The sequence below is a fragment of the Podarcis melisellensis genome (genome assembly GCF_964234715.1).
Source record: "Podarcis melisellensis genome assembly, chromosome: 11".
Lineage (NCBI taxonomy): Eukaryota > Metazoa > Chordata > Lepidosauria > Squamata > Lacertidae > Podarcis > Podarcis melisellensis.
In genome coordinates, this window is record NC_138543.1 from 7,663,530 (window position 1) to 7,681,661 (window position 18,132).

Sequence of the window (18,132 nt, forward strand, 5' to 3'; positions counted from 1 at the left end):
CATTTACTGCCAGAGGTACCAACTTGAATAAAATATTTTGGGGGCCCAGGTAAGCTCTGCCCCACATAACTGATCACATGACACGGCACGTCTTGAATGGTAATGTCCATCAACTTGGAGGGACTCCTCAGGCCTCCTCAGATATTTCTTGGGGTGGGGCAAAGGCCCCTAGGAGTTAGCTCCTATGTTTACTGCACAAGTCATATTCTGATTTCTTGTCTCTGATATGACATTTTAACATCATAAGCTTCATCAAGAACCACCACCACAAATCTATGTTGAATCTTTCCTGTTTCTTGCTTTTTCTTTTCCCTCACCTCTTTTATTTTCATAGCACATTCACTATGGTGGTACTAAAATAGTTAAATTATATTTTCAAAATGTAGTCTATTGTCTTTTATCCAAGCCCACCACAATCCACATATTGCAAGACTTCAAATCCATTTATTTTATAGAAAGAACTCTGAAGCTTTTGCATTCTCTCTCTCTTTCAGTTTGGCAGCCTAGGCGTTTATGCATATTTGGGATGAACTTGGTTTTTCATTATCTTCCTATCCAAATCCTTAGAAGCTACTGAGGCTGTAGATGTATGGATTTGTTGAATTGCAAAAAATGCCATGGACTCATAATAAATCCAGTCAAAGAATGAATTTGAATAAAATGTCTTGTCCCAAACTCTGCTCCTGCCTGGCTGCCCGTGTCCCTCAGTTATACTCTTTAGTAAAGGAGTTTGTAGGTAAACCTCCAAAATATTCGCTGAAACAAGCTCTCCAGAAACCAAATCTTTCCCACATCCTTCCCTGCAGTTCCTCTTTAAGAGGTGTCAGCATGGCTGAAAGAATGAAGTGGCTCTGCATTGTTTGCCTGAACTATTATGTGCTTAACATCTCCATGACAAAAGTGCCACTCGACTTCTCCCCGATTAATGCAGCTTGAGGGCTCTTGTCCTCCTTTAATAAAACATTGTTGAAATCATTTATTTAGAGTCCCTGGTTACTAGTGGGAGAATGACCATCTTTGTGCCAAAATATAGTGTATACAGTTCACTATTTTGTAGTAGATCATTCCATTATTTGAGAAATTGATTAAATGGATGCCTTACAAAGTATTTATGCTAATAGCGCATTACTTGTGTCATTCAGACAGTCAGTGTGAGGCTTTTCAACTGTCTACCACAACCAATACCTCAAGTAAAATACAGTAGGCTTGTATTCGCACATGCTCTCCTTGGGTTGGACTGCTTCTTACCCTGTGTTAACCTCCATGTTAACTATTTCAGTCCCCCAGCATTTGTAAGCAAATGGAGGAAGCCTCTCCTCTCCACACCAAGTGGTCTGTTATTTTGGGCAATACATATGGGAACATTCTGTACTGCTACGTACTGTGGTATCTGTCAGAAATGATCAAACCAGTTAGGTCTGTGCTTCACAAAACATTTCCCCAGACTGCTCAAAGGCCTTGCTGGATCATGACATCAAAACCAAGTCTTACTTAATAAAGAATATTCATCGGCGAAGTCAAGCTTCTACTGTACAAAGGGGACTTCTTGTAGCAGTTGCGTATGAGTCAACCAATGAACATGCCCATGCTTTGATAAGGCCCCCGATATTTCCCAGTTGAAAACTAGGTGCCCAGGCAGGAATACATTCATTTGTATTTTGCATGAAATATGGATACCATTGTTGGGTCCAGAAGACACAAGGACTAGGATCGCGGCATTTATTTGCTTTTTATTTTTTAAAGAATGCAGTGGTTGATTCTCAGGAAACATAAATTCTTCTGCACTGCTATTACTTAGCTTCTTGTTAATGCGCAGTTTCTTTGAACCACAGAGCATTTCTTGGGAGATACTGTGTGTGATTTTGAAAGCAATAATCTTCATCTCGTGACTTGGAACAGAGACTGGCTGGAATCAATGGTTTTGCTTAAGTGCTGTTGCTTTTCAGTCTACTTGGTTTGGTATTTGCAACTATTTTCCAGGTGATGTATACTTGCCTGCGTACACTGGTTTATATTGTTAAAAATAAACAGAGACCTTATGTTATGCCTATTGTGATTGCGTACAAAAGCCCCACAGTGCTCTTGGGTGATCAGTGAAGCTTGAATCTCCTTCTATTTACTGTATGGTCACTGTCAGTTCAATGAACTGCCTTCTTGTTCTCCACCATTGTCCCACACTCCCTTAAACATTTGTCACTGAAGTGCCTCCAAAGACAAATAAACTGTCACCGAGAATTCAAACCTGGTAACTGGGAAGAAAAGGGGCACAAGGAGACCCAGTGGATTATTTTACATGAAATTGAAGGGGGGTGGAGAGAGAGCGAGAGAGCAACAGAGGGACCCTTTCCTTCCCCAACTCATTTTGTCAGAGGTGGGCCGAGGCTTGTAAATATTTTGAAAATCTTGGAAAAGTCAAAGGTTTCCGTCTCCTTTCTTGGAAAGCACATTGCCCTCCTGGCAAGTCTCACCTGCTTTGCAGAATGCAAAGTCAACTGTGGGACCGGAAGGCTTGTGAGAATGGAAACCAATGTGTCATCTCAGAAATGCTTGAGAAGCAGAAAGGGTGTGTGTGTCCTTTTTGGTATGGACAGTTATTTCTTCAGCGGGGAAAGAGAATCCTCTCTAATGATGCTTAGAAGTTCATTTTTAAAACCCTTTATAATTGCTATTAAGGAAACGTAAGTTGTGGCAGATGCCAGTGTCTAATAGAGGCATTGCAGTGTTGAATTAAGAGTGTGGATCCCTTCAGGATACAGGCCTGTGAATTCCTCAATAACCTTGATCCATTTTTGTTAGTCAGTTATGGATGGACAGAGAAAGAGCAGCTGTGTGCCAATGGCCAACTTCTAGCCCTATACGGCCTAGGAACCTCGTACCTACGGGACCGCCTCTCCTGGTATGCCCCACAAAAATATCTTGAAGGTCCCAGGCCGCAGAGAAGTTAGGCTGGCCTCAACTAGAGCCAGGGCTTTTTCGGCTGTGGCTCCGAACTGGTGGAACACTCTGTCACAAGAGACTAGGGCTCTGCGGGACTTGACATCTTTCCGCAGGGCCTGCAAGACAGAGCTGTTCCACCAGGCCTTTGGCCAGGGCACAACCTGACTCCCTCCCTTGGCAACCTTCGCGGAGCTCTGGCCCAATGGTGGCCAGTGGCTTGAATTTAATTAATTTTATAATGAATGATTTTAGAGTGTTGTTTGTGCTGTACTTTTGTACTGTTTTATTGTTGTTAGCCGCCTGAGCCTGGCTTTGGCTGGGGAGGGCGGGATATAAATAAAATTTATTATTATTATTATTATTATTATTATTATTATTATTATTATTACATCCAAATGCTCCAGGAAATATACTACAGAGGTGACACAAACACAGAAAGCATTGCATTCCCAACCCAACACCAAGATCAGGGTCAATGACTTCAGGCAGCTGCTTTTGACAGGAGCTTCGCTTCTCAAATCAAAGTCTTCTTGTGTCTATTGGAGCAGTTTGTTATCGGTCCTTTCCTGTGTTTCTGTATTACTTACTCCTTCCTGGATGAGGAATGGACCCTAAACATATCTCCCCACTGCCAGGGATGAGTTGGCATTGAATCAGATCCAGAAGAGGGGATAAAGCACGATTAAAATATGATTGACCACAATCCAGGGAGAACACCAGATTGCATCCTTAAGAGGACTGCAAACTCAGTAGTTAAGGCATCCAGTTCATTTCACTGTTCTTTGTTCTTCACATAAAAGTAACCATTTCAGTTGTAACAATAGGTTTATTCTACCATTCAAGTTAACCTCAGCAACAAATTTAGATCATACTTGCAGAATTGTTCTATGATATCTCAGCTTCCTTGGTGGTGGCTGTTTTTGAGGGGGGAAAACTCATAAGGTTTTGTGAACTGATGGGAAAATTGAACAAGTGATCTAGCGAAAATGGTGAAAGGCATGGTGGGAAGAACAGATCTTATATAAGGAAATTGACTGTTTTGCTAATTGCCTCTAAACAAGTAGCAAGCCTGTTTTTTTACCTTTGCTCGGGGTTTTAAAAAGCCAAGCAAGTTAACTAAGAAAAAATGACAGTCCTTGCTGATCTTCTCCCCAACCCAAAGTCAAGGTTTATTTGTTGTGGCTTTTAATCTTCTGACTTGTCTTCCAATCACAGCGTTGAAAAAGAAAAGTTTTAAACAAACAGAAGGGATACAAGATAAATAAACTCTTCTCTTTTTTTTCAAAGCAAGTGCCTAGCTTGGCACAGTTCAAGCTCAATCCCCTGGAGGGAGGACTGAGAACTCTCTTTTGTGTTAATGTTTAAAAGATTTCCAAATGCCGGAGTTTATTCCAACTGCAAACATTTCTATTTACAAGGTCAATTGTATCAGCACTCGAGACAGCTTAAGAGCGTAATTATTTATCTAAGGGCGTTTGAGTGTAGATCAGTAGCTCTGGCAGAAAACCAGCCATCAGCAGGCTGCAAAACAACCGTGCAGGCCAGTATCAGACAAGGACTTGTCATTGTTGGTCACACATGCTTATTTATGTCTGCCCTCTTCAGCACGGAAGGTGAGTTGGTATGCAAAGTGCCCTCAATTCTGCATCAAATGCAAGCATTTGAAGGATATGCCCCCTTAATGTGTTACTAGCGCTCCTGGAATGTGACCTCCTTCATTAATGAAGACAAGCAAGAGACTTGTGTACTAGCACAGGGCTTTCTATGAAACTGGCCTTCACTCCTTCAAAGAGGAAGCTGTGGCAACAGCATCATATTTCTGTGGAAAGACAAAAAGCATCAGTGGAATTGTCCTCCCCAGCTTTAACTATCTCATTGTCCTCCCAATGCAGCTCAAGACTTATAAATCTACCACTGGGAATGTTTTCAAAGGGACACTGACTTCTTCCAACGAATTATTCACTAAAATAGAGTACACCATTACCAACAGCTACAAAAGTGATAGCTAGGATAGCTCCAGTTGCTCATATGCAAGAGAGTCTCACAGAATTCCATGGGCTTACTTCAGTGTAAGGGTTTTGAGGAATGCAACCATACATTAACTACTTGCATGTGTGTTCCCTTTGCCTCTAAACTATCTCAAGAGCAGTGCAGTATCTAGAAAACAACTTCACCAGATATATATTCTTTAAAAATCTCTCTTTACTAATTTACACATAAAAATACACAAGCAATAGATACTTAAGACATGGGACCTTTTCACACATTCTATAAAAATACAATGTTCAAGGCAGCTCAGAGAGGCATTTATACAATTCTACAAAGTTCATCAAGTCTCTCCAAACAATACAGATGTTAACTTCAAATCTATAAAATACACTGTACATTTGATCTAGCATTTTTCCATGGGAATTACTGTTGCTTGTATCCCTTTACATATCAAATGAGATCTGTACCTTTGCAACAAAAGAATAGCAGATGCATTTATCTTGCAATTGGGGTGCATTTAAATCTTTAATTTCTTAAAAAATAAATTATTCCCAAGTATACAATTTATAATTTTCTATATACATGCGAAAACGACTGGTAACAAATCCCAGTTTTAAATACATTTTATATAAGATTTACCAGAGGTCAGCCCCCTGATAGGATTAGAGGCAATATAACTTTTCGTGATGTTTGCAGATACAAGTTCTTGAATTTTAAAAGTGTCTTTTGAAGATGGCAGTGCAGAGCTCTTTTAAGACAATGGTTGCATTGTTCGATGTAGCCAACAAATCAGCATATTTTTTTCCTACTAGGTTGAGGCAAGAGAAAATTGCTGATGAATTGTATTGCATTGCAATTCTGAGTGGTGCAAGGGCCACTTTGAACATTATGCGGTAGGGGATTCCTTGTAGGAGAAAGCACGAAAACAATGTGTGAAGTTCATACACGGCACCTATTTTACTGGAAAACCACAACTATAGCTTCCCAGCATACATGCACCATGAAAAAGAAAGCATGTGCATCCTCACACGTGACAAAAAACTACATGGGGTTTCCATACCTTAACACAGAGTAAAGTCCCTACCACTAATGTTCAAAACAACCCTGAGAAATGGTGTTTGGAAAACCCTCACATATGCTCAAGTCTCCTCCACTCAAGCACACACCCAGTTAACAGGAATCAAAGTTTGCATCTTCTTCTTTTAGGCATCATGATGAATGCTGTGAATGGGAGGAGAGAAAGGACTCCATTTCAAGATGCTGGCTAGCTCTAGGGAAGAAGCCTAACTCTTTCTTACCTTCATGTCTGCAGCTTGGGGAGGGGGGGGAGTGGAGAGCCAACATTTGCTATTTGCAAGTTGTTTTCGTGGTGTGATGACCCACGCTACACATTTATTGTGAATTCATTTTCCTGCTTCTAAGGAGCCGAGTAGCAACAACTTGCATAGTGCAGTGAATCACGCCTTTCCCCTGACATGGCCGTATGCAGGGGCAAAGCGTGTGTGGGGAGGGGAACAAACCATTATACACACTACTGCTACTTACTTTCCTGCATGCACAGGGGAAAGATTAGGAAGCTGCAACTGGTAGTGATTTGTACACAGAGGAGAAAGGACTGCACAATCTTTGTATGTGACAGGCATATCCAGGTTGCTTCATACAGCCCCAAGGCGGAAAAATGCCAGGAGTAAAACATCTGTAAGGCTGCAGTCCTAAGCACGCTTATTTGGACCTGCACGGAACGCTTGGAACCAAAAGTAACAAATACCACAATTCAGGGGTCTGGTGTACAAACAGTGGCTAAACGTTTGCAAAAAAAAGGATTCGGATTCAATGGCCCTATCCCTTTCCAATATAATTTTAGAAGTGGGAGGGGGAGAATGCCCAGATATAGAGAGATGAGGACAGGAGGAAGGAGTGACCACAGCGCAAAGAAACCATAACATCCAGCCCAGCATGTGTTCCAACGAGTCAGGCAAGGCAACAGGGCCCAGGGAGGACACGGAGGGGATCCCCATCAAAACCAAAGGCATACTGGAGGTGCAGAATAAGGCACACCGCTTGAATACAAGGCTCGGGGGGGGGGAGAGAAGAGAGGCCCCTCTGCCTGGGGCGAGTTCAGAGTCCCCGGTCTCTGCAGGGCCGCTGCTGGGGGCGAGGCTCTCCCTTCTCCGTGCCCAAGCCCCGTCCTCCCGGAGCCAGGAGAGGAGCCAGGGCCCTGGGGCGAGCGCAGGCTCCTGCCCTCCCTCTCCTCGACCCGGCCCGGCCTCCTCGAGCGCCGGGCTGGAAATGGCTACGAGAGCAGCAGCAGCAAAATGGAGGCCGTGGCGCCAAGCGTCCAGGGAGCCGCGCGCGCCGGGCAGCCGTCCTTGGGCTTCCTGGGCGAGGCGGCTTCGGAGCCGGCTCCGGCCACGGCCGCCACGTCGTCCAGGTCGTCCCTTCCGCGGGGCGCCAGCTCTTCGTCGTACTCCTCTTCCCAGTAGTCGTCCATGGCGCCGTCGGAGGCGCCGCTGCTGCCGGGCCCCACGGCGTCGGCGCCGAAGCAGAGGCGCGCCATGTTCTCCTTGACGGACTCGCAGATGGGCCGCTCGAGGCCGTCGCACACGCAGTCGTTGAGCAGCAGCGCCTTGGGCACGGCCAGCATGTCCTCGATGACGGCGCGGCAGTCCTCGGTGCAGCGCACGCCGTTGAAGACCTTCCCGCAGTAGGTCATGTAGCGGCCCAGCGCCGCGCTGCAGCGGCTGTCCCAGTCGCAGCGCCGGCGCGCCTCCGTGCAGCCGATCACGCCGCCCGCCCCGACGCCGCCTCCGCCTCCTCCTCCTCCACCTCCGCTGGTCCGAGGCAGGCAGGGCTCGATGGCGCGCTTGGTGGCGCGGCAGTTCTCGTCCTGGTCGCAGTCGCAGTCCTCCAGCGCCGGGCCCCGCCTGGTGTGGTTGAGCTGGATGAGCGCCGAGATGCAGTGGCTCGGGCACCGCCGCCTACTGGACGGCGACGCAGCCGCCGCCGCCGCAGCGCCCGCGCCGTCCCCCGCGGCCATCAGCACCGGCGCGCACGCCTCGGCGTACTGGTTGTACGCGTAGCTGCAGTCGGGCTCCTCCTGGCACTGCAGCATCGCCTGCCAGCAGATCAAGCGCCGGCCGTCAGCCCCCGGCGGAGGGGCCGCGGCGACCAGCAGCAGCAGCAGCCCCAGCCGCAGCGCCACGGCGCCGGGCAGCGGGAGCAGCGCCGCCCGCCAGCGCCGCCCGCCTGCTGCTGCTGCTCCTCCTCCTCCTGGCCGGGCTGCCACCATCGCGGCCGGCGGCAGGACAATCGCGGGCGGGAGGCGGACGACGAGGGCGAGCGGGAGGCGCTGGGGGTGGGGTGGCAGCCGCCGGTGGGAAAGTTGGCCCAAGTCGTCCTGCGCGCTGTGGGCATGAGGGTCCCGCTCATCAATCCATCCGCGCGGCGCCCCGGCTCGGCCTGCGATCCCTCCGGCGGCGGAGAAGCGGCGCCTTTTCTTGCCGCCGCCGCCGCCGCGCGCAGCAGCAGCCTCCGCCCCCTCCTCCCGGGCTGGCGAGGCCGCGAGGCGGTCAGTGGAGCCTGGGGCTGCGGGGCCGGGGGCTCCCTGCTGAGCTCATGCCGCCTCCTCGCTCCCGCCGATCTCCTTTCTTCGCTCTCAGCGCTCGGCGGGCAGCATCGCCGTGCATGCCAGGTCGCTGGGGCAGCCGCCGTCGCCGGGCGCCCGGTGCGCGCCGCGAGCCTCCTTCCTCGCCCGGCGAGCGGGAGGCTGCACAAGAAAGAGCCGCCCGGCTCGCGCTTCCTCTCTCCGGGATGCGGCTGTTGCTGCTGCAGCCGAGCCGTTTCTCTCCGGCGGATCCGTCTGCGGAGCTGTTTTCTTTCGCGAGGCTTTAAATACAAAAGTGCCCTCCAAGCTGCCGCCGCCGCCGCAGCAGCAGCAGCGTGCTCTGATCAGCCCTCATTATGCATGCATGGAAAAGCAAACAAACAAAAAAAAATTAGCAACGCTTCTTCTCCTTTTACACATCCCCCCCTCCGGAGGAGCTCCCTGGCTGGCTCGCTCCTTCTCCTTTTCTCCACTTTTTCTTTCCCCCTCCCGTTGCTCGGCCCCTTTCCCTCGCTCCGCCACTTGCTATTGGTCCGGGCTGTTGTTGAAACTCTCCCCCCCCTCCTTTCTTTTACGATCTGCTGGAGAAAGGGGGAGGGTGCGGGGCGGGGGGCTAGTGGGCAGCTCACATTCAAAGCTTGAAAGGAAAGGCTTAAAGAGATTGACAGCAGCCCCCGAGGAGCCCCTCCTCCCATTTAGGAGGCTTCTCCAGGCAGCTTAACTTGCAGCGCTCTCAAAGCAGAAACTTTGCAGTTGTTTGCAGCGGGCAGAAAGGGCTGCTGCTCGATTGACGGTTTTGTTTTGTTCCGCTGGCGGGTTTTTTAGGCAGAACGTGGCTCTGAAAAGTTTCTCCGTGTGGTGGAACCTTGAACCGAACTGAAGGGTGAAAAGGTTCTTCATCATAAATAGGTACACACTTGTTTATTTATACTGGAGAGCTTCCGAAAAGGTGGATCAGTGGCTTCCCTGTGAGTTGCTTGGTTGGGAACTTGGAGACAGAAGTGATTCCTCATAGGATCAGGGATCACACACGCTCTTAAATCCTCTTGACAGGGAGGGAACCTTTCCCTCAAACTTTCACTTAAGACAAGATCCTGGAATTCCACGACCAGAGCATCTGTGGGAGAACCCTTGCCTTCTGCTCCAACTCATTCAAAACACGAATTTGCATTAAAGTCAAGCTTTTGCATATGAATCCCATGGGAAGAAGCACACGGATTTAGAGGCAGGGGCAGAAGAAGGGATTCCACATGTAGATTAACTTGAAACATGTTAAACATTTGTAACCAGGATAACTGCAAAGTTTTGAAAGTGTCTTTCTTAGGGTGAAAAACAGTAACAATTCCTTGAAATCTGTGACAATGCTGAGAAGGAAATAATCCCAGCCACTTGCGTCTCTTGCATGGCATCTGTTGCCACCTTGAAAAGGCAAAGGAAAATAATAAACCTAAGGGATTAAAAACTTTTGCATCAAGAGTGTCCATAGTTGTTTTGTTTTTAGTTTAGTGCTACCTTAGTTTCAGAGTTTCACAGTCATTTGGCCACCAGGGGCATCAGTGTCTACGGCCTGTCAAAGACGGACAATTCTTTCTCTAGGAGACTGTGGCTCCATCTGTCATAAAAATCAAGACTAAAGCTATTTTCCAGAACCAAAAGGAGCTTGGATTTGTGAGATAAATGTTGTCTTAAAATCTCACATTATTATGGAAGTGCCCAACAATTAGGAGTCAATCTGACAATCTTTTTCGAAGCATTTCCCAGCAAGCATGTGGTTCTGCATCTGTTTTTACACTCAGGAGATGATTCACAGTTTAGAAACTTAAGACTCTGGTCTCTTTCACACAAATTCCCTCTTGTGTAGGAAATAGTGTAAAACTTACACAACTATCTCCCTTGTTTATATGCTGCAGAACATGATTACATTGCACATATGAGTATAGTTGTGCCATCCCTACACACGATGATGGATACCTTCCATAGTTCCAGTTACAGATAGGTAGCCGTGTATCTGAAGAAGTGTGCATGCACACGAAAGCTCATACCAAGAACTAACTTAGTTGGTCTTTAAGGTGCTACTGGAAATAATTTTTTTTGTTTTGACGATGATGGATGTGTGGTGTTCATTTACATTTATATCTTGCTCTTCCTCCAATGACTTCAGAAGGCACACATGCTTCTGCCCCTCCCCATTTTATCACCACAACAACCCTGTGAGGTAGGTTAGGATGAAAGATAGTGACTGGTCCAAGGCCACCCAGGCACCTCTCTGGCTAGTGGGGGCGGCCAGGCATTGAACCAGCTTCTTTGTGTCCCAAGTCCAGCATTCTTAACTTGCCATTCCACACTTGCTCTGGATTCCCATCATTATTCCTCAGACTCAAGGTGAGTTTTGTGGTTTGGTGGGGCTTTTAAATCAGGTCTCCTCCGTTCCAACCCAACACACCAACCACAACACCAGTGGTCCCCAGACTTTTTACTTCCATGGACCTCTTGAAAATCACTAATGGTCTTCGTGGACCGCTTAATGATTTTTCTGCCTGATGTAGCAAATGCACTCTGCTAGATGCTGTTTGATCTACCTGCTGTGCCAGTCATTTAGATTTGAAAAGGACTTGGATCTTTGCAATTGTCCTTCACAGGATGGAAGCTAGGAGATGATCTGTGCATGCATGTTAATCACTTAATGGCTGCAATGCCAAGTAGTGTATGAATGGATGGGCCTGGCTTTGAGTAAAAGTGCCTTCCCTGCAGTGGCGTAGCGTAGCGGGGGCCGGCCGCACCGGGCGCAACATCTGGGGGTTAGGGTTAGGGGGCGCAAATCCACGGGTTAGGGGGTGCAAATTACTTGCCTTGCCCCGGGTGCTGACAACCCACGCTACGCCACTGCTTCCCTGCACCATATCTGGGCAGAAAAGCTGAGAATACTCCAGTCAGCTGGGAATTCTCTAACAGACTAAACTGCTTCTGGTGCAATGAGACACTGTGACGGGTGCCAGAGCATACAGAAATGCCATTTACCTTCCCACCGCAGTGGTACCTGTTTAACTACTTCTGCTGGTGTGCTTTCGAACTGCTAGGTTGGCAGGAGCTGGGAGCTCACCCCATCACAGCAATTCGAACTGCTGACCTTCAGCAAGCCCAAAAGGCTCAGTGGTTTAGACCACAGCGTCACCCGCGTCCCAACTGACTAATGAAGGCCAGCATCTAGGGACCCAGTGCAGCCTCTGAGAGTTATATATCTCATACTTCTGTAGAGTGTGAGACTTCAGTAGGTGAGTGGGTCTTCAAAACACAGTACTACTCTGATTGGTTGTCCTCTTTCAGAGGAAAGTGTCTGTGTATATGGATATGCTACCATCACTGTTCAGAAAGGAAGGTTTATTTTCTCTTTGAATATGAAAATACAATTCCTGAGAGCAGCACATAAATGCTTACACAAACTGTCTTTAAAGCTCTTCCCAATCTGTGGGTCTTTTGTCTTCCTAATATATCATATTTGCTTGCTTGGCTGCCTCCTTAAAAATGGGATTGTTATTTATATGAAATGTAAGTATTACGGAGGGTATTTACCCCATGTATGGTAAACATAGAGATATTGCTCAATTCTTTACTGGATCACTGCTTTATAAACCCTTTCCCAATATAAACTGCAAACTGGACCACACATGTTGCTAAAACAAAGCTACAAACAGAAGAGGAGTCAAATACCCCTTTATTTTTTACTTTACTAACTCTAAGGGTGATTGCTAAGCCAGGGGAGGCAAACCTGTGGCCTTCTGGAAGATATTGGACTCCAGTGCCCCTCAGCCTCAAGGATGATAGGGTTTCTAGTTCAGCAAAATTTGGAGGTTCACAGGTTCCCCAACACTGTGTTAAACAAATACATGGATATCTGTTAATCCATCTACATGGGAGATTTTGCATAACCAAAGAGAAGTGTTAGCCACACACACATTGTTTATATGTACCAGACATTGTAGATAGCATTATTAAGGGAGTTATTTCTTTGTGTTCGCAGACAGCTTTGTATATGCAGATAGCTGTTGGATTGTTTTATGCTGTTCTCTAGATTGAGCTTCCTTTTGTGGCTACCAGAGCCACATTGAAAATCTAGAAGTGCTAAAATAAAAAATAAAAATCTAGAGGTGCTGAACTTCCCAGGATGCTGCAGGTAAGTTAACCCAGGCTGGACTCATCTTTAGGTGGGTTTCATGGCTGCCACCAAAATCAAGCACCACACCTTCCTTCCTTCTTGATGCACTATCATTGTCCTATTGACTTGTTGAATTTTCTTGTCACCCACTCTGCCCTTGGCTCCTGCTTGTGGGTGTGGAAATTCAAAGCATGGGGATTTAGAATAACCAACTGTTGGACATGAGGGTGAGAAAATCTAATAGGCACCACCCCATCCCAACTAGATGGCAAGCGTGAGAGAAAGCAGTTGGAGATGTGGTGGTTGTCCCCCTGCTGTGGTGCTCTTGAAAAGTTCTTATGTGATGGTTTGTCTTTTTGGAAGGATTAGTTTATTTTTATCTTTGTTTTCAGCTACTGTGAGTGTCTTCCCTCCAGTGGCGTAGCGTGGGGGGTGCAGGGGGGGCCGGCCGCACCAGGCGCAACATCTGGGGATTAGGGTTAGGGGGCGCAAATCCACGGGTTAGGGGGTGCAAATTACTTGCCTTGCCCCGGGTGCTGACAACCCACGCTATGCCACTGCTTCCCTCATGGAAAGGCTGGACAGAAGTATTATAAGAAATGTTGGGTTGGGTCAAGACTTGAGTTAGATCATCACTTGCTAATCGCAAACCATATACAGGGCAGTAGGGCTGGGTGTGGCTTGAAGACTGAAGAGGGGAGGAGATAAACCCCACCTGCTCCTCCCATGTCCTGGCACACAGCCATGGCGGAGTCCCAGAAGTGGCTTTTTGCTCTTCCTATAGTTCCACTTCAAGCATGCTCCCATCCAAGCCTCTTTTGAGACCAGGCGGTGAAGTGATAAAATAGTGAACATTTGGCTCCTGAAACATATAATTCTGTGTCTGTGCCACATGATTAGGATGGTCATGCCCTCTACAGAAGACTGTCCTCTATTTACAGGGCTATCAAAGGGCAGTCCTGTGTTTCAAAGCGGCCTTTATTTGAAGGGCTGTCTAGTCCAAGTCTGGTTGAAAAATAAAAATCCATAAGAAAGGAAAACAGAGACCTTGAAGTTGCCCATCTTCAGCACCAGGGCAGCAGACCAAGTGGGCATGTAGCTCTCCTGATCACTGTCTTCCCCACTATGGTGATGTGTATATATTTGCATTTAAACAGATACATTAGCATATATACATGTTATACAAATTGGTGACCCCCCCCCTTTCGGCAAGTCAAAAGTGGCCATTCTAAGCATGATGCTTTAAATATGTAAAACAAACATAACTACAATGTTTTTATGCTTGCAGAACCTTTGACTGCTTCATAACTCTGTTTTAAAAGGATTTCTGCTTTAGATTTCTTTTTTTAAAAAATATTATAGTAGAGAGAGTAATCTCAAACTGCCCCACCACGAAAGAGACACCTAGATTCTGTTTAGGTTCTCAAAAAGCAAAGTCCAGGGCCTTGACTTGCACACAGCAAATATACAAGTTTAAGGGAAACTGTCATAAAGAGATTTAGACAGCCCACAGCAAATTACTGTCTAGATAACACTTAATCTGTTTATAGATGGTCATGCAAATGACCCCATTTTTTGTGATATTATTGGATGGGTTTTCTGAGCAGCACCTTTTATAACATTTGCTCAGGGTGCTGCTTACCTGTGTAGACAACGAGCAGAGAAATGTTCCCTGGTTTGGCTGAGGTTTGGTAATTGCTTGCTATTAAAAAGCCAAAATGTCTGGGAAGAAACTGTGGTGGAAAGAAGCCTTGCGGGACTTGGCACTCCCTGCAGGAAGGTGGGTATGAGCTTGGCACATAAATAAATCTTTCACTGGGTAACATTTCAAGTGGTTGGAAGGCTTGTCAGGGAAGCATGTAAGGTTCTGGCTTGGAGAGGAATTCTAAGAGGAATTCCCTGGAGGGTCTGTTCCGTCCCTCCTGTGGAGCTTTGAAAGAAGCTACACACTTGAAATGGATTTGCACAGTTGGACACACAAATCTAATAACAGGAGCATAACCTCTGGAGAGTATCTTCCAGGAACCAAGCCCTATTTTCCCCACCCCAGAATCAACTGAGTCAAGTTCCTCTGCAGGTTTAGCTGTGAACAGAATCACATGATAGTTCTTTTTGAACTTGGGACCCTTTTTAAAAAATGCCTATTTCCAGTTTTATCAGCTTTAGTTTATTTATGAAATGATAATCATCAGAAAACATACACTGCAGCTGTTAGAATATGACAAGATCTCATATTCTGTATAATCTTTCAGACATCAGAAGAGAAAAGCTTTCCAGTCATAAGACGTTGCCATTTTTTTCAGAAATGAAGAGATTGATAACCATTCCTAAACCTGAGTTACTCATGTTAGTCTGTAAGTATTCAAGCACCAGTTTTCTGGAGGAGAATTATTTATCTATCAATTGCACAATATTATCTGCGCTTTAGTTCATATGCTTGCCTCTATCATGATGTATGTAAGATTAAGTGTGAACTGCATACAAATATTAGATTACACTTCACAGTCTGTTTTCCATCTCCTCTGCCATGATTGGGCCAATTTGAACAAATGTCTGGAAGTAAGAAAGATCCAGCCCAATCCCATGAGCGCTCAATTCAGCAATGCTCCATGCAAACTTGGACACTTAATGGAAGATCTCCCCCTTCCTTAGGCTGAATACCTTAGCTGGTTTCCACTAGTCTGGATTAGGCCACCGATTTCTACCTGATGGTTTTGAAGGTTTTCACCATGCCACACCTGCAAGCCTTTTCAATACGCTTGTTTTTATAATGCTATTGTTTTGTTTGTTGGAATATTTTTTTGGGGGGGGAGAGAGATCTTGAGGCACCTTTAACTGTAGTTGTGGAAGAGGGCAATAAAGAACCACAAGGTGATTTTCTTTAAAGAGCACGGTAAGAAATTTTTGCCAAGGTTTGATTTCACCACAGATCTACAACATACTCTCAGGTTTTCAAAATGTTGCTGATGGATAAAAGTGTTATTCAGCTCATTAAGGAGGGCAAGGAAGCTGTGAAACTGTATTGATATGAGCAAATCAGCCACATATACAATGCTTTATAACAGCAAGAGTTACCTGAAATGTAGCTGAGCAGTACACATTTTGTTCGGATGCCTGTGAATGGTTTAAATATACCCCTTGTAAAATGCTTCGGCTCCAGAGCCAAAGGGCACTGCATTGAAAAGGATATGCTGTCCTCCAAGGTGAAATACTCTGAATGGTTGTTTGCTTCATAAAATCATGCCTAAAGCAATACCGTCTTTAGCCTGTTATATATATTGCATTTCATGAGTTGACTCTCAAATTGAATTCACTGCCATCATTTTGTACCAGAGAACATCTTGAAAAAATCAAGCGGCAAATAATGACTGGTTTTTTAAAGGTCAAAAGAAATTGAAGAAAGAGTGAGAGAAGGGAGAAAGGGGGGGAAAAACTCAGAAAAGAACATCTTTGGGGAGGGGGAAATCTTCAGGAAGCTGTGAATATTTATTTACTGATATCATCTTTAGAGCCCGAGGGTATTTCCAGGCACAGGCTGCTACAGTTTTCAATAATAATAATAAAAATAATAATAATAAAGTTTTCAAAACTGGGTTTCATTTCTTATATTTCATATGAAACAGCCTGAGTTCTTTATCTTTTGTGAAACTTTGTGCTTTTTGACCTTCATTATTTTAAGAATGGCAGAGGGATAACCATTGCATAACTTCACACATACTAATTGTACCATTCTAGAAAGAAGAAGAAGAAGAGGAGAAGAGTTTGGATTAGCTATCCCGCTTTATCACTGCCCGAAGGAGTCTCAAAGCGCCTAACATTCTCCTTTCCCTTCCTCCCCAACAAACACTTTGTGAGGTGAGTGGGGCTGGGAGACTTCAGAGAAGTGTAACTAGCCCAAGGTCACCCAGCAGCTGCATGTGGAGGAGCGGAGACGCGAACCCGGTTCACCAGATTACAAATCCACCACTCTTAACCACTACACCACGCTGGCTCTCTATTCTAGAAAGTAGAATAGATGCCACCTGGCCAAGTCAATAAAGGTTGGGTGAGAGGAGCTGCTTATCAAGCTACCTGTAAATTTTCTAGGGCCTCAGATTGTTAAGTGGTTCCTAATTTTCATTTTCAATTTATCTCAGAATAAAGATACATATTGTCATACTTTCCAACATTCTGCATGAAAATCACCTGTTTCCCTTGGAGCTGATCAGGAGTGACATTAGAGTGATTTAAAGGTGCCAGGGAGAGGGAGGAGTTACACAAGCTTCAGGGGTTTCTGCAGGAATCTTGAAAACTCTGGAAAAAGGAAGCCTCCCATGCTAAATTTACAGGCCCAGCTTATTGTGAAAGAGGCTGGCATAAAAGGTAGATTGGACATGAAAGGTTATGGCACTCACTCCAGTTCAATTCAGTTCACTTTCTTTGGGGGAAACTGTTAATCGCAAACAATTATTAGGAAGCAGTGCCTCCAGTCTCAGACAGGTCTGTGCTTGTGTGGTTGTGTTCATGCTATCCTGCAATTGCCTTGTAATGTTTGCTCCTTGGTATGATCCCATTCCCGTATTTGTACACATCATCTTTTTCGTCGGTGGTGCTGTGGTCTTAACCAGTGAGCCTAGGACTTGCTGATCAGACGGTTGGCGGTTCGAATCCCCACGACGGGGTGAGCTCCCATGGCTCGGTCCCTGCTCCTGCCAACCTAGCAGTTTGAAAACACATCAAAGTGCAAATAGATAAATAGGTACCGCTCCGGCGGGAAGGTAAATGGTGCTTCTGTGCACTGCTCTAGTTTCGGCAGAAATGGCTTAGTCATGCTGGCCACATGGCCTGGAAAAACTGTCTGCGGACAAACGTCTGCTCCCTTGGCCAGTAAAGCGAGATGAGTGCTGTAACCCCAGAGTTGTTCATGACTGGACTTAACTGTCAGGGGTCCTTTACCTTTTAATGCAGGAGTTAAAATGATTGTCTAGGATTGGGAAAATCCAGGTTCAAATCCAGATGTAGCCATGAAGTCCACTGGATGACCTTGGGTTACTCACTGTCTTTCGGCCTAACCTACCTCTCAGTGTTGTTGGGTGGATGGAAATGGTGCAAGAGAGAGCCATATGCGTCTATTCAAGTTCCATGGAGAAAATGCTGGATAAAAACGAATAATAGTTCTGATGGTGACTGTCCTTCTGGATATTGGCTGGGGCGTATTTGACTGTCGGGGCAGTCAGTCTCTCACAAGAGCCGTCCTGCAATGGAGTGATCACAAAAGGAAAAGGAAAAGAAATGAAAAACCACAGACCAAGAGACTTGGTGCACTCATATCAAACTATGGGAAGACTCCTGGGGTTAATGGAATACTTGTCTTCATATAATTTGTTTAGCTATAAAATAAAAGTCGCATACAAATTGAAATTATTCCCCACTGGCAGAGTCATTTGCAGCAGGGAGGTCATTCTGATTT

The 18,132-nt window shown here is 45.9% G+C and overlaps 1 protein-coding gene across 1 annotated transcript; it reads right to left on the reverse strand.

The window, feature by feature from the left end:
- Positions 1 to 5,121: 5,121 nt before the first annotated feature.
- Positions 5,122 to 8,347, reverse strand: GAS1 (growth arrest specific 1). Its single transcript, XM_081930745.1, has one exon. It carries the CDS (start codon positions 8,213 to 8,215, stop codon positions 7,220 to 7,222), a length of 996 nt encoding a protein of 331 aa, XP_081786871.1. The 5' UTR covers positions 8,216 to 8,347; the 3' UTR covers positions 5,122 to 7,219.
- Between the last annotated feature and the right edge of the window lie 9,785 nt (positions 8,348 to 18,132).

What these genes read in the sequence shown, in the direction of transcription:
- GAS1 (XM_081930745.1), bottom strand. Translation starts at nt 8,215, where the DNA reads ATGGTGGCAGCCCGGCCAGGAGGAGGAGGAGCAGCAGCAGCAGGCGGG.